The following is a 24272-nucleotide window of genomic DNA, read 5'->3' as shown; positions in this document are numbered from 1 at the left end:
CACCCACCACAGCTAGAGCCCACAGAGCCCCCACTTCCCGCCCAGCCCCTGCCTTCCTAAGCGCTCAACAAGGCTGGGCTGGCTTGCCTCCCCCGATGCTGCCCAGACCCTGTCCTGACCACCCAGCCCCAGCACTCAGCACCTCAGTGGTGCCCCAGGTGGGACAGAGCGTCTGCCTGCCTGGGCAGTTCCCTCCAGGAGCCAGCTGGCCTGGAGGGTGCAGCCTGGGAGCAAGGGGTGGGGGCAGTAGAGCACAGGCAGCTGCCCTGCCCGCTCTCCCCTGGCTCTGCCCCGGTGCCTGCTGCAGCGCTGGGACTTGTAGCTACACAGGAGAACCCGGAGCAGCAACTTTAAAAACAAAACAAAACAATTTCTTTGCATGCCTCCCAGTGTGCCGGGAAAAATGTCTCCAAGTGCCACTAATGGTACGTGTGCCAGGAGTTGCCAATCCCTGCTGTACGCCATCAAAAGCACTATGTTTGAGAGACAGACAACAGACATCAGCTGTGAGATGCACCGGAAGGCCTAGAGAGTGCTTTTACCTTGGAGATTTAGAGAATCTACCATGTAGGGAGAAAGCAGGCCAAATTCTGCCCTGAAGTAAATACTAGTGAAGTCAATGCCAACTGATGAAATTGTGGGCAGAATTTGGCCCAGTGTGTCTGCTGCTACAAGACTGATCCAGATCCATGTGCAAAGAGCTGATTGAGAACATAAAGCTTGCCTGAATTTAACTGTGAAGCGGTTGCAGCCTCTATACTTCCTGGAAGCAGACCGAGGGGTTGCAGTCTCTGCACTTCTTGGAAGTAGAAACCCTGGAAGGCTGGACATGTCCAACAGGCAGTCTGCACAGTGCTTGGGGTGATGCCCATGGGATGCAGGGTCAGTCTCCTTCTCTTCCTTTTTTCTCAAGCTTTGATTCTGAACCTGTCCTTCTCTCCCATTTCTGGGACTCTCCTGTTCTGCTGTCTAATACTTGCTTCCTCTAGCCCCTGCAGACCACACTGTTCATCCCCAGACAGCTTGTACCACTGTCAGGCTCCTGCCAGCTCCTTCAAGCAACATCTCCTCATCTTGCCTGCTCCAGCTTTACCAGGATCTCAGAAATTTGGGAGCTGTCAGCAACAGAGGAGGGCCCTGCCCCATAGCTCCTAAAGCACCCTGGCTCCCTGTTGGACAAGCAGCTGTCCTGTCTCCTTGCCCTGCAATGGCATTTGGTTCATGATTGGACCTCTCTCTCAGTCGTGGGGGGGAGAGGGGGCAGGAGAAAGCATCAAGTGTTACTGGCTGGGATCATTATAGCCTGTGCACTTGCTTGTCATGCTTATTAGAGCAGCAACACAAAGCCAAACTAGACCCTGGTAATAGGAGGCTCTTGTCATGTTTTCTCCTGCATTGCACGGAACCACTTGCTTGCAAAGTTAAAAAAAACCCTGCAAGTGTGTAGCTGTTTTTGTTGCAAACAGGTCTGAGAGTGAAACATCAGCTGGTAATCTGATCCTGGGTCTTCCAGAAGACTGGTGTAAAACCACGGAGCATGTGGCTGCCTTGAGGTGTTAAATTTAGTCCTATGTGGACCATTTAGATGCCAAAGCTATAAAGAATTGAAGCCTTGAGGCAAACAGCTACATTATCTCCAGGTACCTGAAAACAACACCAATCTAAACTTCTATCAGCTATACCCATGGGAGCAAATCTATCCCTGAGGGAGGAGTTAGAAGAGGATTGGGCATGTACATGGGAAAAGAAAATGTCCAGGGGCATCACAATTTCTGGCAGAGGCTTGACTGGGGGAATTTTGGAAATGCCACCAATTCTCATGCTTCTGGCTATGACGTCTATGCAAACTAACAGGTCTTAGGAAGTAGTTTCCGCTAGAGGCATGTTACGCCACTAAGGGGTATTTTACAACTGCCTCAGATATATCTGGACCTGACTGCTAACTGGTGACCTGTTGCTTGAGCCAGTCTGTCAGTGGAATTCTTTTGCCAAGCATAGGACTGTAACCCACTTCCTAGAGCACAGATAGAGTATTTATTACCCTATATAAAATCACAACCTATGAATTTTAAACAAAGAGACCCATGGAATTATGGGTGAGCAATGTTATAATCCAGAGAGCTGGATGAAGATGGCTTTTGTCCAGCAGAAGCAGAAATGTAAGAATCACTTGCAGCCTGGCGGCTCTCCAGTACGGTCACATTTATCACTGTGCACAGCAGTGTTCCTGAAGCAAATGGGTACTTGTCCTGACTGCCAGAGCTGTGAGCCCTCCTCAATGCCCAGCTGCTTTGGTCCAAAGTACTGTCAGCCCTGCACAGCATGGCACAAAGGAGAGAGGAAAGGTTTTACTTGACAACTCCAAGTATCCAGTTTCTGGAAAATGAGGTTAGTTTGATTAGTAAAACAGAAAGTACAAAGTCACCCATTTAGTAACAGACAGTATTGTTGTTCCTAGATCTTTGTTTCTCTTGCTATTCAGAGGTAGTGTGGCATTTCAGATTTCTGTAGGCCAGCTCCTGGCTGCTTATTGCTGGTGAGTTATGATGCCAGAAACATGAGATCATACTAATATAATAAAGGGCTTAGTCCATCTGTCTGTCTGTAACATTGTTGGATTATTCTGATTGGTTATTGATGCTCCAGGAGTGTTACAGATGGGAGGTGGTGGCAGCGTGGCGGAACGCTGTCATGACGGCAGGGATGAAGAGGACAGAGCAGGGGGGTTAGGCCTTGCCCCTCTCATCCCCCGCACTGATTCTCAGAGGTGGCAGAGCATGGATGGAGCTGGGGGGGGGTGGGGGCAAGGGCAAGGCTAGAGGCTTTTTTTTGTCTTTGTTATTCAAAATTCATCTTTCATTCTTGAGGGACAATTGACTAATAGAATCAGAGTTTCTTAGAAGATTAGGGTTGAAAGGGACCTCAGGAGGTCATCTGATCCAACCCCCTGCTCAAAGCTGGACTATCCCCAACTAGATCATTCCAGTTAAAGTTTTGCTTAGCCAGATCTTAAAAACTTCTAAAGATGGAAAGTCCACAAACTCTGTAGGTAATTTGTTTTAGTGCTTTACTACCCTTCTCTTGAGAAAGTTTTCCCTTATATCTAACCTAAACTTCCCTTGCTGCAACTTGAGACCATTGCTCCTTGCCCTGTCATCTGCCACCATTGAGAACAATCTAGCTCTATCCTCTTGAAAGGCTGCTATTAAATTATCTCTGTCTTCACTTCTCTAGACTAAATAAAGCCAATTCCCTCAGCCTCTCCTCAGAAGTCATGTGCACCACCCCCCTCACCATTTTTATTGTGTTCCATTGGACTCTCTCCAATTTGTCCACATCCTTCCTTTAGTAGGGGACTCAAAATCGGACTAGCCAGGTTTTGAACCCCCCCCACAAGGATGGAGCTTCCATCACCGGTCTGGGTAACGTATTCCAGTGCTTTACTACTCTCCTAGTGAGAAAATTCTTCCTAATATCTAACCTAAACTTCCCTTGCTGTAACTTGAAACTGTTACTCCTTGTTCTGTCATCTGCCATAATTGAGAATAGCCTAACTCCATCCTCTTTTGAACCCCTGTTTAGGCTGTTGAAGGTTGCTATTAAGTCTCCTTCCAGTCTCCTCTTCCCTAAACTAAAGAAACCCAGTTCCCCCAGTCTTTCCTCGTAAGTCATGTTCCCCACCTGCCTCACGATTTTTGTCACTCTCTGCTACATCCTTTTTGTAGTGGGGAGCCCAAAACTGAACACAGTACTCCAGATGTGGCCTCACCAGTGCTGAATAGACAGGACTAAAGAATTCCCTTGAATTCAAAACAAAAATTCAAAATGGGGGACACCAGAGTGAATGGCAACCCTATGGAAAAGGACTTGAGTGCTTTCGTAGATCACAGACTCAGTGAATTCCTCCCTGCCCCTTTGTGACAGGAGTATTGCTATCGGAACCTTTCTATTGATGACGCCACCCTCCTGTTATGGGCCAACCGCCTGCTTACTCGACTGACATGCCTTGATCTTAGTTGATTAATTGATTGATGTAATTAGTGGGAGGCTGCCCACTTTATGCACCCCAGTGCCAGGGGGCGCTATCTGCAACTCCTTTTCCTCCCCTACACCACAGCCCAAGCCTCGCAGATGGTACTGATGTGGTTTTGACCTGAGCCCTGTTGTGACTTGGCCCTCTCCTTTACCTCCTTGGGGCTTCTTGCAGCCCTCCCCCTTGCTCTGGGGCTCCTCGTGGCCCTCTCTCTGGGCTTCTCACTGCCCCCTTGCTCTGGGGCTGGGGCCAATGCACCCCAAATGCTGCACCCTCTCTGGCGCCAGGGTCCCCACGCTACTGTGGAGCCCCTCCTGACCTCCCACCTGGGCTTATATGGGCTAGGCCCTGCCCCTTCCTGTCAGCTGCCCCCCAGCAACCAGCACCTGTTACTCCAGCTGCTCTGGTGACTGGCAGTTGGGCCTCCCTCTTCTTGCCACTAGGGGTCTCTCCCAGCTGTTTTCTGCTCTCAGGTGCAGGGCACTTGAGTGCTCTGTGACACCCCACCATTGTGGGCTTCCCCCCTGCTCTCTGGGGCTCTCCCAGGTCCCTCTTGTCCCTCAGGGTTTCTCCCACCCTCTTGCCTCTCCCAGCTGGCTAAGAAGCTGCAGTTCAAGTCAGATTGGGTGAGACATCATCCCCAGCTGGGGTGAATCATTGGAGCCATTCCAATGTCACTTGTGCTGTTCCAGTTCATGCATGCCAAGAGTATGGCCTGTGATGTTATTTCACCTCCTGGACAAAACTGCCAGCTAAATATGGGTCTGGAAGAATCTGTGAGAAAGTAAACCCACATCACCTCCTGGAACTGCTATCTGGCAGACGAAACATGGGAACTTTTTATTTTATGTGCACAAACATTGTACACAGAATCCATTTATCTCAAGCTGCATGAGCTCTCTGGTTCTGGACATGCCTGGTCGAATAGCTTGTCTCTTACTCATAGTATTGTCATAAAGATGGGGGCTTGTCTGTTGTTCAGATTCCTGAAAACCCGAGAAACATGAGGCAAACAAGGCCTATGAAGGAAAACATGTCACCCTGCATGTGTATGACACATACCCTATGTGCCCATGAGACAGATAAAATAGGTTGTATGCTGGTCCCAGCTGTGAGATCTCCCCCACAGCAGTGGTCCTTGTGTTTCTCTTGCTCATGCATGTCATGTGTTCAAGACCTGGGAAGGCAAAATACAGCCTGCAGTCCTCTTTCTGGCCTGAAGGGCCCCTAAAAAATTTAGAAAATTAATATTTATCTACTCCTGGCTGCTTGTGATGGAAGCCTGAGGCAGTAGGACCCAGAGGAACCTGCTGATAAGACCCAGGAGCAAAGCCCACCCGCCCCCCCACAACCCTGTCCCCCTCCTAGCAGAGGCTTATGGCCTGGGACTGTGGAGCTGTTCCTGCCTCCCTGCACCAGAGAGAGAAATTCAGATAAGAATGTGGAGCTGGGGAGGACTGCAGGTGATTTCTCCAGTACCTGGGGCCGGCTGGCTGGCTCCTGCTGGGACCTGTGGTTGTGGCCATGCAGCTAGGAACCATGTGGTGCTGGAGCACCGCAGCAGCAAGCAGAAAAGTGAGGAAAGTAGCAGTGGGGGGTGGGGGGAGTGGGAGTGAGCAGGAACACGGGAGCTCAGTGAAAGTTAGGTGGGAGCATGAGGCCACACCAGTGTCCCAGGGCCAGTGCCAGCAGTAGGGCCCAGAGCTGGGTAGCAGAAGTGCAGGGCATGGGTTGACAGGGGTCTATGGAGCTGGGCTGGGCTGAGCTATGGCAGCAGGGAGAGAGAGGAGCCAACCTAGCTACATAGAGCCCCTGCTAGCCCCATTCTGGGCCCCACTGATACAAGCCCCAGGATACCGGCACAGGCCCCACCCTGCACTCCTGCCCAGCTGTCACTGCATTCCCATGTGTCTGCTTGCTCCTGTCTGCTGCTGATTTCAGCACTTCCCTGCCCACCCACCAGCCTCTCCTGCATCATATGGCTCCTGGCTGCATGGCTGGACCACAGGAGCACAGGGCCAGAAGCAAGTGGGGGGTGCAAGCATCCCTGCAATGAGAAAGGGAGGGATGGGGAAGAGAGAGAGAGCAATGAGGGAAGGACAGAGTATGTGTGGGTGTGTTTGTGTGAGTATGTGTGTTCGTAGGGTGAGTCCCACATGCACACCCCACCATACACATGCATCCACACCCTGCCTCACACTGCCATACATGCAGACCCCCACACCCACACCTCCTCACACACCTCAGCCACCCTCTCACACACAACTCCCCACAAACCCCATACCCAACCACACCCCACATATCCACACACAGACCCACATGCTTCCGACCCTACACTCACCCCCACACCCATTCACCCCCACAAAACCCCCACAAACCCCCACCACACACCTACACACTCCTCCACACCCCACATTCCCACACACCCACAGCCCCCCACAAAACCATACCCACCCCCCATGTCCCCACCCCACAAGCTATTGTGCAATCACCTCTATGTACACTACCAAAACACATCTAAATCAGGGCAAAAACATTTTTTTAAAAATCAAATTAATGAATGCTGTACAGGTTCAATTTTTAGTATATGATTTGGTATTTTTCTGATTTTGAGATGGCAAAACACCTTGCTGAAAGGAGTACTTCTGGGGGGAAAGGGAGGGACTTCTGGTGGCAAATGTTTGGAGTTAGAGGGTGGGACTTCTGGTCACAAGATAATGACCTGGGGGCGTGGCATCTGTCAAGGAGCGGAGCAACCCATGTGGTCCTCAACAGCTTGCCAAAATTCAGTAAGTGGCCCTCTGCCTGAAATAATTGCCTGCCCCTGTTCAAGACCCTCAACTCATGTGCAGTGTTTGAATATGAATGACAGTGTTGTTCAGGAATACAGTGGGTGTGTCTACACAAGTCACTTTACTGTGCAGTAGTGTAGTTAACTGTGCAGTAAGCATGTGCATCCACACATGCACATGCCTATTGTGCAGTAAACCTTGCTAATCATGTGTATATTTAGCACTCAAGTAGATGCCTGACCAGGAGCAAATCTGTTCCCAGCCACCAGAGCGACCACCAGGGAGCAGGAGATTCCTCCCTGTCCCAGGGATCTACCTGGGTCCATCTGCCAGGGTGGGCTCTGCTGCCAGAGCCTGGATGGGGACTATATCCCCCCACCTTGGCAGCAGGGAGCTCTAAGCCTTCTACTCCGAGATCACGATCAGAGAGTTGGTGCTGGGATATCCTTATCTCCCAGCACCAGCTGTGTGGTTGTGGGGCCAGTGCTGGAAGATTCTTATTTTCCAGCCTGAGCAAAATGGGGCTTGGACTGGGGAGCCAGGACCAGGAGCTCCACGCTGCTGGGGCAGAGGGACCCCACCCTGGCAGCAGGCAGCTCCCTGGGGGCAGGGTTCAGTGTCCCAACCCTGGCCAGGAAACAGCAGTCTCCTGGCCCTGTGCTCCCTGCCAGCACCTGGGCTAGCACCCAGGGGGAGCCTGGAGCCCATTGCAGGCCCCAGGAAGTTGGAGCAGCCAGTATAAGCAAATCTACTCCCATGGCCCTGCATGTGTAGATGGCTGCCCAGGACCTCTACTCATGAGTAGCTTATTCACAAGTAAACTAATCTCAGATCAAATGAATGTGTAGACCCAATATTCTCAAAAAAAAAACAGTACACCAGAATTTGTGTCAATAGCAAAGTATTTATGAAGCAGTTGCTACTGTAAGCAGAATCCTGAACAGTCGAAAAGGAGATTGGCAGTCCCAAATCGGGTGGGCTCTGACAAGCTTGGGGCACAGGAAAGAACTGGTTCTAGCATCTGAAGTTACAGCTTCTCCCTCTCCAAGCTAGTGTGACACGTTCCAAGATAATTTCTCTCCATCCGTGGAGCACCCCAGTAAATGTCTCTCTTGAAGGCTCATTTCCTCCCCATGCCAGGGGCAGCACCTCCATTAAGCGGCTGGTTTCTCACAAATGCAGCGGAAATCTTCAGCACAGTTATAGGCTAAGGCATTTCCAGTATGAAAAAGAGCACAGGACCCTCCATCCTGCACAGGCCTTATTGGAAACCTGAGAAGGAAAGAATCACGCTTAGAAGCAGCTCTGTCAGACTGAACAATTTATTCAACCATGGCAGTACATTTAAGTGCTAAACCTTGGGTCTCATTACCCATGAATTTCCCTTCACAGAAATGAATATCAAGGGAACTGATCTTTGAGAAATAGTCCTTTGTCATTTGGAAATTTTCTCTCTCCCTTTCTCTCCCATAGCAAGTTCATGTGAGATGGTCCCCTCAATGTTCAGGATAATCATTGGAAGGGCTTTTTGTGTCTCCTTATGCAACGTAAACTTAGTGCTATCCTTAGTCGATATCAGTACCGTACAATATCCCATTGTAAAGTCTCTGAGTGTGTCTACTCAGTTTGTCACCCCTTAGACCAAAGCAGATATCCAAACACAGGGGCTTTTGAGTTGTCCCAGTCTTGAGCATGAGTTCAAGAGGTGGTGATGAGGTTTTTCTTGAATGCCATCTCTTGTTCCATCTATTCATTCCCTCAAGGAGCTCGCTTGCTTTTTACATTTCCTTGGAGGAAGGGCAGCTGTGTGACATACTGCCTTCACCAAGGTTTCATACAGCTCCCACTATACCCAGGAATTGTTCTAACAGAGCTCTGCAGCTGCCTGTGATATTGTGAAAAAATATGCAGGCTTGGCAAAAAGAGCCATGTCCATTTATGTAATTATCTCATACTATAATTTTTTACATTATACAGTCTCCAGAGCATCTCACCTTTCCTTCTTGCAGAATATTACCTTTCCTTCTTGCAGGATTCTCTGTTGCACAGGACTGAATTGGGTCTTATCATGGGAGCACTCTGTGATCTTTATGCCTATTCACTGCCATAGCCCATACCGTGTAAGAGCTACGTGAAAGTGTAGAGCATCAGCAACCAGTTTCTAGTGTGCCAGTGACTTACAGGTGAGTGGAGTGAACTGCGCCATCTTCCCATGTCCAGTCGTAAGAAACATTCTCATGGGATAGCCCAATCCAGTGCATGCATGCCAGGCCTGTTATGAAATCCTGTGGAAACAAGACCCAGCCCTTCAGCTGCATTCCTGGAAGAGGGTATGTCCAGGCCAGACTATAGCAGGTAGGCAGTGCATCTGATCTAGGAGCTGTTAGTCAAGGGGTAATGTCCAAAATAATGTCCCCTGATGTCATGGAGATGCTGTCCAAATCCATGGGCATCCTCTGCCTTAAGAGCAGAATCATCCCAATTGCTGGACTCCTCCAAGTGAAGGGTGACACCAAATCATTGGCAGCAGGACAATTAAATCCCAAAGACAGCCAGAGGGATGCCATCAAAAGACACAAAAAGGGCCCTTCTGTAGAAACAGTGGCATGAACTCAGCATTATTCTCTGCAGGTCAAAAACTAAAGGAAAACCTAAGGGATGTATGTGGAGTTACCCTGATTTACCATGAAGCAAATGGGGACACATGGTATAGGTAGGTCACTCTATCCCTAACCCTCCAGGCCCAGACATGTTGCCCACTCTTTCAGAAGTCTGACAGGAGGTTTTTGGGTTTCTATTCACCCCTTCTCTTGTGTCCTGAACCTGAGTTTTTGCCTGTGGTGCCTTAGCAAAGAATTCAGGCCAAGGCAGCTGAGTGGGTCAATACAATATTGTACTTCCCCTAACACCCAGTAATGAAAGGTAAAAGAGTGGGAAAGAGTCACCTACCCGCTCCTCCTTGTCTTCAATCTTCAGCAGGCTGGAGCCCTGAGAGGAGCAGTACTTTTTACTGTCAGGCCATGTCCTCATGTTTTTACTAAAATGGTAACACCTCTCTCCATGCTGAATCCAGCTCTTTGCACAATGGCCACAAGTTTCCTCTGAAAACAAAAAGCACAAGGGAGACATCTGGGGTCTGGGCTGATGGGTGAACCCCTGGCAGATACTGGAAGTCAAAATGAAAATGTGTTTTTCAAAGATTTATATAGAACTTCCTGAGCTGAGGCTCCGGATCTGTGTGGGAATAAAAGTAGCCAACCCTTGTTTCATCAAGAAAAACAGGAATCTTACCCACCATAAATCCAAACACAAAAGTGGTAGGATATTGAGCACCCATCAATACCTTTCTTTTTCAAAGCATCAGCGAGTGTGTTATACTGGTCTTGACGATCCGCTTTTTGCTGCATGCAGGTTTTCAGAGATTCTTGCAATTGGGTGTGGTTGTTTCTTATTTCTTGTTGCTTAAGAAGTGTATTATTTTGTTCTGCCATTTCATTGGAAGCCTGAAGAACTTAAATCCACAATGAGAATAACACATAGACATAAAGAAATGTTGTCTTTTCCTTCAGTTATGTGTATTTTTAAAATTTCATTTTGACAGCTGAGGAGCTAAAAATTAGTATGGGCCTACTATTTTCCTGAGGGCTATGTCACTGAACTCCTTGTATGTCTCATTTCAGAAGTCCCCCATCTTTGTTTCAGATGCATATCTTGGGAGAAGCAGGATTTGATAGCAATATCTTTTATTGGACCAACTCTTTCTCCCACAATGGAATTGGTCTAGGAAAGGATATTAAAAAACCAACAATTGCTTCTCACATATCAGCAGCAAGTAGGGAGCTCCCACAGGTGGCCGCAGTGGTGTTGTCGGTGAAGGGGTTGGAGGTGGTGAGCTCTGACCACCTGCAGGTGCCGCCAGCAGCATCTGTGGCACTTCTCTCAGGGGATGCACTGCCAATCTCAGGGGGTGAATGTGCACCCCCTACACATCGCCAGTGCATGCAGCCCTGATGTTCTCTGGGCATCTGTCCACAGACCCTAGTCTCCATGGCATCACCTGTGCACGTCGCTGCTTTTCCCCATGCTGCCCTAATTCTGTGAAGGCACTTCCCATAAACAGCCATAAGGTCATGTCATTTTTCTTGTTTCAAATCCTCCTTAGTACAATCATCTATAATGTTTCTTTGACAGGGCCAGGCCCCAGGGGTGGCTATGATGCCCCTGCATGACTGCCAACTCCTACCCTAGTCCAGCCTCTCGGGGTACCCTCCCTTTCCTCTTGCCTGCCACCCCTTGATGGAATCATTTTTTTTGTAAAAAGGGAGGCTGCCCCACAGTCCCAGAGTTGACTGTAGCTTATTTTTAGCCAGCAGGTTCCTCTTGCATGAAGCTGACCCCAGTCCAGCTTTTCTAGCCCTATGTGGGCCCCCCCCCGGCCCTATCAGTGTCTCCTGGCACCAGCTGCCTTAAGGGCTGTTTATGGCTTCCTTCCATCCTTACATCTAAGTTCCTGCTTCACCTGTCAACTACCGAATCCTACTATCCCTCAAAGCTCCTGACCCTCTTCCTGGTCTGGCTTCCTCCTGTACCAAGCTTCAGCTTCTTTCCAGGCTTCATCCCTCCTTGGATTAATACTAGTCTAGCTTTCTCCCTAGTGAGCCTCTTGCCCCATATAGCTACTGTGCCTACATCCCAGCCTTCAGCCCTCTGGCAATCAATTCTGCCAACCATTCTGACTCACACTGTCTCATTGGTTTGGTATATTGAAGAGCCTATAAGATTAAGCATGTGGTGAGTTTCACAATTTGAATTAAGCAAGAGATGGGCTTAAGCCCGAGAAGCAATTATAAGCATGCTATAAGTAAATATCTAAAGGTTTGGATCAATGTTTTGAGAAGTAATAGTTCAAAGATTAAGTGGTATGTTGGGTATCTCTGTAGAGATTGTAGTGTAATTGGCAGCCTGAGTTATGTACTTTGTTCCTCAGTTTCTAGAAGATAGGGAGGGCAGAAGGATAGATGTAGCTTTCTTAGTGTAACCACGATGAGGAAAAAAGGCAGGAAAGAGAAAAGAAGACATCCCAGGCCAGTGAAAAAAAGGGACATGAAACTATCCCTTCAAAAACCTTTTCTACACCTCCCAGGACTGGTTTAGCTTGGTTCTTGAGGGTCATAGTAGGAAAATACAGTTGAATGGACCAGTCAGAAGATCTTAGTTAGATTTAACAGCCTAACTATGTCTGACTGATTAGAGGGAAAACGAGAGAGAAGGCAGGAAGCTGCAGAAAGGACCTGCTTGTATGATGCAATCTTCCCCACATCCATGCTTCTTCAGGCAGGGCACAGATGGGGGTGCATGCTCGCTGTGATGGACAACCACGACAGACACCAGTAGACATCTGTGTCTAGTGCTTTGGAAGTAAGAAAGACAAGGTCAGGTGCATAGTCTTGCCTTCTGCTTCTTATCAGTGGCCACTGAACCAACACCTGGAATCCAGGGGCTGCTATACAGATGCAGGGAACCTGCTTCTATGTGCTGTAATTCCAGCTCATCGGAGCAGACCTGATTAATTGAGTCTGCTGGAGTGTGGAAATTACCACGCTCCAGCAGCCTCCAGCATCACGTGTATCAGTGTCCCCGTGCTGAAAACTGGCAGTGGGGAGCTTCAAATTAAAGATCATTTGACTAATTTTAGTTCAAAACACCAATTGCACATTTTTCAGTGTGGAGATGCTGATACAGCTCTCGGAGCTGCACTAATAAAAGCACCCCCCATGCCTCCTGGAGCACGTGTATAAATGCCCCAGGTGATTGCATCTCAGGTGGCAACTGGTTGTAAAGGTGTTTTTCACAGTTCTGCAGACAATAAATTATGAGCAACAAATGAGAGATGTTACTGTCCACAAACGGATGAATGGCATGACAGTGCTCTTTGCACAACTGCCGCAGGTTTCCTCTGAAAACAAAAAGCACAAGGGAGGCATCCTGAGGCTTGGTTGATGGATGAGTCCCTGGCAGATACTGGAAGTCACAAGGAAAATATGTTTTTCAAAGATTTATATAGAACTTTCTGAGCTGAGGCTCCGGATCTGTGTGGGAATAAGTCTGTCCTCTATTGATACAAAACCGGATGCCTTTATGTCCTCTATTTTTCTCTTCAAGAGAAAAATAGAGAGCATAAAGGCATCAGGTTTCATACGAAGAGAGAACAGAAGGCAGAGTAGCAGAAAACTGGAATGCCCCCTATGATGGCTGTGGCAAAAAGCCACCTTGGTTTCTCCCCAAAATCTCTGCCCTGCGACAACGTGATTAGAGGGGCCAGCACAAAGGAGTCACACCTCAGCCTGTCTCTTTAGGTAACCTGAGCTGGCTGCATTCCTGAGGGAGGGGGGAAACCTGCTCCCTCTGCCTATGTGACTTGCATCAATTACCTGGGTGGGGGGTTTCTATCTGGGGAGCTGTAATCTGCCTGGTAACAGGTGATGTATTTCAAATTGGTTGGCTGACAGCCAACTGGGGCTGGCCTCCACTGGACCAGGTGAATGAGGTCACGGGGGCTATATAGGTTGGTGGGGGAAGGAGGCGCTCTCTCTTCGGCCATGAGGTAAAGCAGCAGCAAAGCAGGGGAGACAGAGAAACCTTACCATCTGAACCTAGCTCTCTCTCTCACCCCAAGACTCCAGAGGGGAAACTCAACCAGCCTCTGGAAGATGCTTGTGGGTAAGCTACTCAATCTGATTAGATATTTAGCTGGCAGTAACACAGATGCGTGATGAAAAGGCTACCTCAGCCACACTGTTTGCTCTTTAGGATTCCTAAGATATTGCTCAATCCTGTACCCTAGTTTCCCCTACCCCTTGTAATCAATAAAGTTCTCCTTTTTGACTGGAGTGGGAGACTTATTGAGGGGTGGGTCTAAATTAAGCCTAAGAGACCCCTTAGGTCTGTGGACTAAGGGAGACTTTACTTCTTGCCCCCGGACTTGGGGAAGTGCCCCAAGTGCCTGTACCGGGTCGAGTACCCATTGGACTATTAGGCCTGTGTTTCCCCGAGGACACAGGGCCGAGACAGTCCCTTCTCCGGGTGGTGGCAGCTACGTTACCCCCAGACTAGCAAGTGTGCTCCAGGAGAGGGGTCGGCCAAGCATAAGGCGCCCCTAGGGAGGCATTCGGAGTCTGGAAGGCGGGTGGGCGCAGGGGGGTGGGCGGCTCAATGCAGGAACGCCCCCTACTGGCCTACCACAATGGCCACCCTACCTGACTCTCTTGTGTGACCTGGGTACCTGCCAGGCTGCCTTCTGCAGGCCTTCTTTTCTGACAGCACCTCTCACTGCTGCCTGCAGGGCCACACTGACTGCTTGGTCTCAGGTTCCTCCAAAGACCCACTTCTTTCTTTCAGGTGGTTCCCCAGCCCTCGCATGGGGGTTTCCATTTTGGGCCTGATGACCAGCCTGCCTTTCCCTTCTACAGCTTAGCTCAGCTGCTTGTGGCTTCTTGCTTCTGAGATGCTTGTTAGAGTTAACAGCCTATGTCTGATTGACTAGAGGGAAAATGAGAGAGAAGACAAAAAGCCATAGAAGGGACCTGCTGTTTGTATGATGCTATCTTCCCCACATCCAGCCTTCCACAGCTGGGGCACAGATGGGGACTCATGCTCACTGTGATGGACAACAAGATAGGCACCAGTAGACATGTGTGTCTAGTGCTTTGGGGTTGAGCAAGATCAGGTGCACTGGATTTTCTCCTGCCTGAACCAACACCTGGAATCCAAGTGACTACATCTCAGGTGGCCATAGGTTGTAAAGGTAATGTTCACACGGTTCTGCAGACAGTAAGTTATGAACAGCAAATGAGAGCTGTTACGTTCCACAAAGGGGTGAATGACAGTGCAACGTATCAGGGAAGATGACAGTGCCTTCCCTGATATATTGACGTACTTAATGCACAAGACATTTTTAGAATAGCCCCTTCTGTATTTCAGTTCATGTTCAGGTCACGTTTCATCACATTCCCGGCAAATACTCACGTATGCTAATCAAGACACTCAGAGCTACTAGCAAACCGAGGCAGAGGACTCCCAGAACCACTGCAATGAGCTTCCATGGCAAAGGTGGACGAGAAGGTTCTATCAGAAATGAGAGAGAGAGAAAACAAGCACAGATACGGCTGGGACATGCTTCCCCTTTGGTAATCTTGGATCTGAAAGGAGTTCCCAACTATGCCCTTCTGCCAAACCCTTAGCTCACCCACCTGCACCTGAGGCCTGTCCAATAATTGTGGTTATTTTTCTCAACAGTACTAAATGTTCTCAATGAGGCACAACAATTCTGATAGCCTTTCAGGACACTGCGTCAAACACTCAACCTGGTGGCTGCAAGTCAGGCCTGACTTGTTATTTTCTACTTTTCACTTCACCCAGTATGGTCCCCAGACAGGTCCCCAGAACTAGTTATTTGATTTGATTCCATGCCAAATCAAAGATCATACTGGATCCTGAACTATGATGCTTAACCTGAGGGAGGATCTGTGACTTGAAAACCTTGCTGAAAGGAAATGAGGAGCCAGCATGTCTCACACAGCACTGTACCTTTGCGGTCTTTGCTTGTAGGTGTTTGCTTCTTTTGTGGCATGGAAAGAGGTGTGTGAAATTTCAGACTGGAGTATGTCACTTCTTGTTTCCTGGTTTCTGAAGGGTTATAAGGACAGAAAGACTGATCTATGATGTGATCACCAGGGGAAGAGAAAACAGATTTGCATGTTGTAAGACCAGGGAAGAACCACTGGGTGCCTGTAGGTGTGTGGGGATGCTACTCTGATGCTCTGTAATTATAGTGCATCAGAGCAGACTTGATTCATCTGGTCTGGTGGAGCATGCTATTTAGTATGTTCCAGCAGCCTCTGCATCTCATGTATTCAACACCCCTGCACTTTAAAATGGATGTGAGGGACACCTTAATTAAAGCTCATTGAATGAGCTTTAGTTAAGTACCCCCACCACCATTTTGAATCATGGGACATTGCATACACAGGACACTGTGGGCACTTTAGTTAAAGCGGCTGTCATAGCCACTGTCATTAAAGCTCCCCCCCACCGCCAGAGCATGTGTAAATATACCCATTATAATCAGGTAGTCAGACCTCCTGTATAAAGTAACACAGACCATGAAACTCCTGGTATAATTCCTGTGTGAAGACCCACAAATTGCTGTTGACCTAGAGCCTTCCTTTTAGAAAGATATCTCATCCTGATTTAAGATTCAAAATGGTAAAGAAAATACCATATTAAATTTGCTTGTCCAATTTTTTCTACTCCCTTTTTGAATTTTATTTACTGTACTGCACCTCTTAGATGGCTGGTTCTGAATTTTTGAGGCAATAGTTCCCACCACTAGTGGGCATTTAGCTCAAAGCTGGGACATGCACAAACAGAATAATGTCAAATTGAATACAGATTCTTGAAAGCTGATGCCTGCTGTCAGATAACTCATGAACAGGAAACATTGTCATTGAGTAGTACCTCATGATGTGAAAAGGCCCATTGATGACAACAGCCCACTTGTGGAATAAGGCACCACATACTGTGAGTAAGGGAATCAGAATCTGACCTTCAATAAAGCTTTTCCCTACCAGACTGACCAGGAGAGGACTCAGGAGATATCCAGCTTAGTGAGAAGTGTGCAGAAACTGCCCAAGCTTATCAGAACATCAGCATAATATGTAATAGGAGCATGGGGGAATGAATGAACAGGAATGACATAGCCAAGTAGTGACTTCAGTGTTTGTGATCCATGTTTTCTGATATCTGCAAACAGTTTATATGCAAACCATTATAAACATTTGTCTTTTAATGAACTTTTATGTAATTAGAAGTCATGTCAGCCCCAGCTTAGATTGGTGTGTTGAATGGTGGGGTACATTCAGCTGCCATCACCAACCTTGCTCAGCAGTGAAGGGGCTATAGCCTTCAAAAGGAGGTTCCTAGACTTTTAGAAAGAAGAATATATTACCTCCTAACCAAAATATGACAGACTGGGGCTCTGGAGGCACCATGACACCTCTTTCTTGGGATACTGCATGTGTTTGTGTTTCACAGGAACAGCACTGACAGGATTGTCTCACCCAAGAAGTCGGGTAGCTGTTCTTACCAGCTCTAAGATGCTGATTTCTTGAGGTACAGCATTTTAGCATCTGAAATCAGCATTTTAGAGCTGATAAGAGCATCACAATCAACAGCAATCAACAGGAGACATGTCACAGAATAGCCAGCCCAGCAGTCTAGTGGAAATTCTCATTTATTTCTCACTGGCATGAGCTCTCACATGGCAGTGCCCACAAGCTAAACACTGTTATTTACAGTTACCAAGGGACTCTTCTGTCCAGGCAGATGAGGATTCAACCTCAGTCCTACAATGCCTCCTCCACCCTATGTCTGGATGGTAGCAGTGCCAACCAGCATGGCCAGAAGCCACCAGCTCTCAGGAAGCACTAACTTCCACAGCAGAAGCTGGCATAGTATTTCAGAGGCAGGGGCTGCTGCAAGCACTTTGCACCCACCCCTCCCACCCTGCCCACAGGCTCCCATAGAAAACCAGTACAAATGAGTAGTCTTGGACTCTGTTTTGAGAGGGTTTGAAGCCTGTCCCCAGGGTGCTTGAAAAATGGCTTGAATAAGATCTCCTGAGGATCAGGGATCTCCTGAGGTGAGGCTATGCGGCTAACAGCTTTGCTTCTTGGCACAAAGGCTGGTGTAAGAGCTTGTGAAGAGCAGAATAGCTTGCCCAGATCTTCTCTGTACAATATTGGTGCCCCCTTGTGCATATAAATACCACAGGAAAGCAGCTGGTGTGCTAGAATTATGGCTGCAATTTCATTTCAACTGAAACTATGATGCGATTGTAATAACAGAGACTTGGTAGGACAGCTCTCATGTCTGGAACATGGCCATGGATGGGTACAAACTGTTCAGGAAGGACAGGCAGGGGAGAAGAGGAGGAGGAGTTGCACTGTAAGTAAAAGAATTGTATGATTGCTCCATATGAAACTGGAGACAGGCCTGTTGAAAATATGTTAGCAACAAAAGGAAGATCAGGGAAAGTGTGGGCCCCTTACTGAATGGGGGAGGCAACCTAATGACAAATGATAAGGAAAAGGCTGAAGTACTCAGTGCCTTTTACCTTGGTTTTCACAGTCAAGGTCAGCTCCCAGACTACTGCGCTGGACAGCACAGATTGGGGAAAAGATGCACAGCCTTCAATGGTGAAAGAACAGGTTAGGGACTAAGTTGAAAACCTGGATGTGTACAACTCCATGGGGCTGGATACAATGCATCTGAGGGTGCTGAGGGTGTTGGCTGATGTAACTGCAGATTTGCTGGCCATATTGAAACTCATGGCAATCGGGGGAGATCCCAGGTGATTGGAAAAGGGCAAATATAGTGCTCATCTTTAAGAAAGAGAAGGAGGATCCAAGAAACTACAGGCCAGTCAGCCTCACCTCAGTCCTCAGCAAAATCATGGAGCAGGTCCTCAAGGAATCCATTTCTTAGCACTTGGAGGAAAAGAAGGTGATTAGGAATAGCCAGCATGGATTCAGCAAGGGCAAGTCATGCATGACCAACATGAGTGCCTTCTATGATGAGATGACTGGCTTTGTGGATGCAGGAAAAGCAATGGCAATTATATACCTTGACTTCAGCAAGGCTTTTGATATGGTCTTACACAGCATTCTTGCAAGAAAGCTAAGGAATTATGGGTTGGATCAATGGACTGTATGATGGATAGAATCCTGGCTAGATTGTTGAGCTCGGTGGGTAATGGCTCGATGTCTAGCTGGCAGCCAGTTTCCCAGGGGTTGGTCCTGGGGTCAGTTTTGTTCATTATCTTTATTAACGATTTGGAAGATGGGATGGATTGTGCCCTCAGCAAGTTTGCGGATGACACCAACCTGGGGGGAGTATTTGATATGCTGGAGAGTAGCACTAGGATTCAGTGTGACTTAGACAAATTGGAGGATTGGGCCAAAAGAAAACTCATGAGGTTCAACAAGGAATGTGCAAAATCTTGCATTTAGGACAGAAGAATCCCATGCATTGCTAGAGGCTTGGGACCAACTGGCTAAAGAGCAGCTCTTCAGTAAAGAACCTGGGGGTTACAGTGGACAATAGGCCAAATATGAGTCAACAGGGTGCTCTTGTTGGCAAGAAGGCTAACAGCATACTGGGCTGCATTAGTAAGAGCGTTGCCAGCAGACCAAGGGAAGTAATTATTTCCTGCTATTCTGCACTAGTGAGGCCACATCTGGAGTATTGCTGGAACGAACTAGTTGGGGATGGTCCCACTTTCAGCAGGGTGTTGAACCAGATTACCTCCTGAGGGCCTACCTTAATTTTCTATAATTATTTTATTCTATATTTATAATTGTTTTATGATTGATTTTTTATTGTATGATATATATTTTTATTCTTTCATTCTTTTCCACATATTTGATGGCTTAGAAGACTTAGGTGCCCAAGTGATATCCTAGTCCACATGGCTCAATCCCTGAAAAAACAGCCAGCACAAATTATTAGTGGGTGTTCTTCTTTCTCCTGGCTTTCTCCTGGCATGAGAGCCCTAATCCTTCATGGGAACTTGTGAGGTGACCAGGATCAGGCCCCCTCAAACCAGGACAACTTTCTCAGTGCATCTAGAAGTTTGGTAGCTCTGGGTTTCCTGGGCTCTGCCAACACAAAGCGAATAACTGTTGCTTAATAACAGCACAAATTAATACCACCGTTGTCACACACAAACATTTGGGGAATCTATGGTGAGTTCACAGGAATGGACATGTGTTTGCTTGTCCTTTGTGCTGCCAAAAAATGTTCATGCTGTCACAAAAGAGATGAAAGAGTCATCTGAAGCAGAGGTTGTACAGATAGTTGCAGGGGATAAACAATGATAGTGAAGACTCTTGGAACCAAAGAACAGCTTTCTAGTCCTCTAGAAGTGCCAGGAATAGTCTTTAAAAATATGGAGCATGTTGTTTATGTCCTCCGAGAACTATTACATGGTGCAATATGAAGAAGAAATTCAGACATGTAACAAGCATGTCTGTCATCCCAAATCCTGTTTGCAACAGTGAAGTTTGTACTGATATACAGAAAGGTGGAAAGACTAATTGTCAGGGAATAATCAGGATTGGATAAAAATGCAGAAATACCCTAATTTCCATGAAGTCTGTGGAAGCAGTGGGTGATCTGAAAATCACTGTGCAGGAGGAGAATTGGGGATGTATCTTAGCTTGCAATTAGTTGAAAAATTTCAGATATTGAAGTGGTTCAAATGAAAAAGGAAAAAATAAAAGACCTCTTTATGTTGAATATTAGACTCTACAATACATTCAGTATCACCACAAAGTTATCAGAGCTTTCCTCTGATCAATAACTTAATGAAACTGAAGCCCAACTGTTAATGGTCTTTCTGCTATTCATTTCCTTCCAAACTTTCAAATTACTACTTTCAGAGGTTAGGTCTTAGAAGGTATGAGAACTGAGAATTTCTGGAAATCAGTTAACTTTGTTAAGTGACTAAGATTATATGCCACTTATGAAAAGGTTTGTCTTCAGAAATAAATGAACAACTACAAGTGCAAAACCCATATGCTAAAGGAAGTTTCTTGGATAAAAGAGGATAAGAATAATGTCATATATATGTACAAGCACCTGCAAACACACACAAAGATAATTCTTTCATTTTTTGTTCCCATTTTTATTCTTCTTCTATCTAAGGAATAAGCACAACAGATAAACAGTGTCTATAGCAATTGTCTTTTGTAAAAAGGAAAGCCTCTGGAGAGGCACTGGTATTACCTTTGTTTCTATCTGTAGGTCCTAGGGCAGAAACTGAGATCCTGGATGAAAACTCGAAATGTTGTACATGTCTTGTCTGTGTACAGAGAAAGAGGTAGATGATGAGATGTCACTCCCCAAATATATTGCCATGTAATGGGAAGCACCAGCCACAAAATGGAAAATTAGCTGGATAAAATCTTCTATCTGAAACCGCACAGGAAGCTTTCAAGTTGCTAATCTGAAATGTGATGTTTTCATTCAGAACTGAACAACCCCAATTATATCTGATACGTGAACATCAGAACCCATTGTTGTTACTGTTTGGAAGCTGTTAAACCTATGTCAGAAACAACAAAACCCAAAACCCAGCTATAGGCCAAGCAGTTTCTGAAACATGGTGACTCTACAAAGGCCACTGAAGTACAAGGAAAAGTTCACATTGACACAAGGGGTCTTGGAGATGTGGCCCTCCTCCAGCAGCATCATGGGTAGAGTAAGCATTGCCCGAACCCCACAACCTCCATTAGAACTCCCACCAGTGTCAGCCTCCTGCAGCTACATGCACCTAGATTCTGGGAGGTGCTGCCCATGTGTGACGTTGGGAATCCAGCCTTCTTCTTGTAGCCCCCTTACAATGTGAGAACCATGGTAAGAAACTGGGGTGAAGGTTTAATGATGGCATCATTGGCTTGTGTACAGGGGTTGACTATTTTCTCTCCTGCATGCCCTAGTTCTGAGAACCTGAAAGAAAACATAGATTTCATAGAATTCATAGACATTAGGGCTGGAAGGGACCTCGGAAGATCATCGAGTCCAACCCCCCGCCTGAAGGGCAGGAAGTCAGCTGGGGTCATAGGATCCCAGCAAGATAAGCATCCAATTTGCTCTTGAAGGTGTTCGGTGTAGGTGCTTGAACCACCTCCGATGGCAGGCTGTTCCAGACCTTGGGGGCTGGGACAGTAAAGAAATTCTTCCTTATGTCCAGCCTGAAACGGTCTTGCAGGAGTTTATAACTGTTCAACCTCGTCATCCCTTGGGGCGCTCTGGTGAACAAATGTTCCCCCAGATACTGATGGTCACCCCCGATAAACTTATAGGTGGCCACCAGATCACCCCTGAGCCTGCGCTTTTCCAAGCTAAAGAGCCCCATGGCTCTCACCCTGCCGTCATAAGGTCTGTGTTCCTGACAGATCATGCGCGTGGCTCCTCTCTGGACTCTCTCAAGCTTCTCCACATCCTTTTTGAATTGTGGAGCCCAAAACTGGACGCAGTACTCCAGCTGTGGCCTCACCAAGGCTGAGTACAAGGGGAGAATGGCATCCTGGGATTTGCTTGAGAAGCATCTATGGATGCAAGCCAGCATTTTGGTTGCTTTAGTAGCCGCACCATTGCATTGCAGGCTCATGTTCATCTCATGGTCAGTGATGACCCCCAAGTCTCTTTCTTCCCTAGTGCTAGCCAGCGTAGCACTGCCGAGCCTCTAGGGATGCTGCAGGTTTTTCTTCCCAGGGTGGAGAACCTTTCATTTTTCGGTGTTAAACACCGTCAGGTTCTCATCTGCCCATTTGCTAAGCCTGTCCAGGTCAGCCTGGATGGCCCTCCTGTCTTCTGGTGTGGATGCTTTGCCCCAAAGTTTGGTGTCATCGGCGAACTTGGCCAGTCTGCTTCTGACTCCAATGTCCACATTGTTAATAATGATTTTGAACAATATGGGTCCAAGCACAGAGACTTGGGGGACCCCACTGGTCACAGGACACCATGATGAGTGACTTCCATTAATTACTACCCTCTGGGTCCAACCATGGAGCCAATTTCCCAGCCAGCACATCGTGGTGTTCCTAAGGCCACAGTTGGCCAGTTTTGAAGTCTAGATATATGACATGAATCTCTTCTCCCTTGTCCAGGTGATAGACCAGCTAGTGGTAGAAGGAAATGAGATTGGTCAAGCAAGAGCCACCCACAACAAACCCGTCCCAGCTATCCCTCAGGACGTTGGCGTCGACTAGTCCATGAAGGACTATATAATAAACTTTAATCTTTAATAAACTTTTCTAAGATCTTCCCCAGGATAGAAGTCAGGCTGTTGGGCTTATAGTTTGCCAGATCCACTTTCCTCCCTTTCTTAAAGATAGGTACCACATTGGCCTTCTTTCAGTCTTCGGGCACTTCACCAGAGCAGCAGGAATTTTCAAAGATCTGTGCCAGAGGCTGGGCTATGATGCTCGCCATCTCCTTAAGTACCCTGAGGTGTAGATTGTCAGGGCCGGCTGACTTGAAGGTATCCAGCCTCTCAAGGTGTTCCTTCACAAGGCCAGCATTAATAGAGGGCAGGAGATCTCCCTCACCCAGACTGCCCTGTCCCATGGTGGGCATGGTCGTCCCATGGGACTGATGAAAGACTGACGCAAAGTACCCATTTAATAGGTTGGCTTTTTCCTGGGCGTCAGTTGACAGTTGCCCTATATGGTTCAGCAGGGGTCCAATGTTGCCCTTGCTTTTCATCCCACTCCCCACATATCTGAAAAAGGACTTTTTATTGTACTTGATGATCGAAGCTAGTTGGAGTTCAGTTGCTGCCTGGGCTTTCCTGGTTTGCTCCCTGCAGGACCGGACCAGTGCAGAATAATCCTCCTTTGAGGTGAATCCCATCCTCCATCCTTTGTAGGCCTTTCTTTTTAGCCTCAGGAGGTCTGGTAGGTCCCTGGAGAGCCAGGGGGGCTGCTGTGCCCTCTTGCTGCCTTTCCTCCAAGATGGAATAGAATTAGGTTGTGCATTGAGGATTGCTCCCTTGAGGAGCAACCACTCTTCTTGAACTCCCCTCTCCCTGGGGTCATAGTCCCTTCAGGTCTCACTGACAAGCCTCCTGAGCTTGTCAAAGTCGGCTTTCCTGAAGTCAAGGACTTCCATGTTGCTGACTGACTTGCCAGCTTTAGAGCAGATGGTGAAGGTGATCAGCTCATGGTCGCTGTCACCCAGCTTCCTATCAATCACTAGGTCACTGATTAGGTCATCCCCAGTAGCCAGTATCAGGTCGAGCAGCGCTTTACCTCTCATTGGCCTGTAGACTTCTTGAGTCAGGTAGAGGTCATCCATGCACAATAGGAAGCTTTGGTGAGTGATCCTCCCACGAGATGTCCGGGTAACTGAAGTGACCTGTAACAACCATGGTCCTGGATCATGTGGCCTCAGCCAGTTCCCGGGTCAACTCCTTGTCAAGCTCTTGACTTTGGGTGGGAGCTCTGTAGTAGACTCCCACTGTTGTGTCCCCTATGCCGTGTTCTCCAAGGTTTTTAACCCAGAGAGTCTCCAGTCACCCACCCTGGTCACCAACATCAGCTTGCAGGGACGCGTAGCTTTCCTTAACATAGAGAGCTACACCCCCGCCCCTTTTATCTACTCAATCCCTCCTGTACAGGGTATAGCCATCTATACCCATGGTCCAGTCATGGGTGGAGTCCCACCAGGTCTCTGTTATCCCTATAACATCATAATTCTTTGCATTAAGCAGGAGGACAAGCTCCTCCTGCTTGTTTCCTAAACTCCGGCATTTGTGTACAGGCAGGCAAGTGTCCTCTTGGGGGCTCTTGCCTTGCCCATAGATTGTACCAGAGCTGGGGGTG

The 24272-nt window shown here is 47.6% G+C and overlaps 1 protein-coding gene across 2 annotated transcripts in view; it reads right to left on the bottom strand.

Annotated features, from left to right (window-relative positions):
- Positions 1-7769: 7769 nt before the first annotated feature.
- Positions 7770-24272, bottom strand: part of LOC149866658 (natural killer cells antigen CD94-like) — an 85856-nt gene continuing 69353 nt past the window's right edge. For both annotated transcript variants that reach the window (XM_090043995.1, XM_090043996.1), the window contains exons 2-8: positions 20671-20746; positions 15412-15510; positions 14851-14949; positions 10169-10336; positions 9775-9926; positions 9007-9110; positions 7770-8097 (exon numbers count right to left, since the gene is read on the bottom strand). In XM_090043995.1, coding sequence (XP_089900121.1) covers positions 7980-8097; positions 9007-9110; positions 9775-9926; positions 10169-10336; positions 14851-14949; positions 15412-15454 — 684 coding nt within the window. In that variant the 5' untranslated portion in view covers positions 15455-15510; positions 20671-20746 and the 3' untranslated portion in view covers positions 7770-7979. The remainder of the gene's footprint in view (positions 8098-9006; positions 9111-9774; positions 9927-10168; positions 10337-14850; positions 14950-15411; positions 15511-20670; positions 20747-24272) is intronic.

Source organism: Crocodylus siamensis, chromosome 4 (genome assembly GCF_052110815.1).
Source record: "Crocodylus siamensis isolate JL-2025a chromosome 4, ASM5211081v1, whole genome shotgun sequence".
In the NCBI taxonomy this organism is placed as follows: domain Eukaryota; kingdom Metazoa; phylum Chordata; order Crocodylia; family Crocodylidae; genus Crocodylus; species Crocodylus siamensis.
Note: the sequence above shows the minus strand (reverse complement) of the source record. Positions and strands in the feature narration are given on the sequence as shown.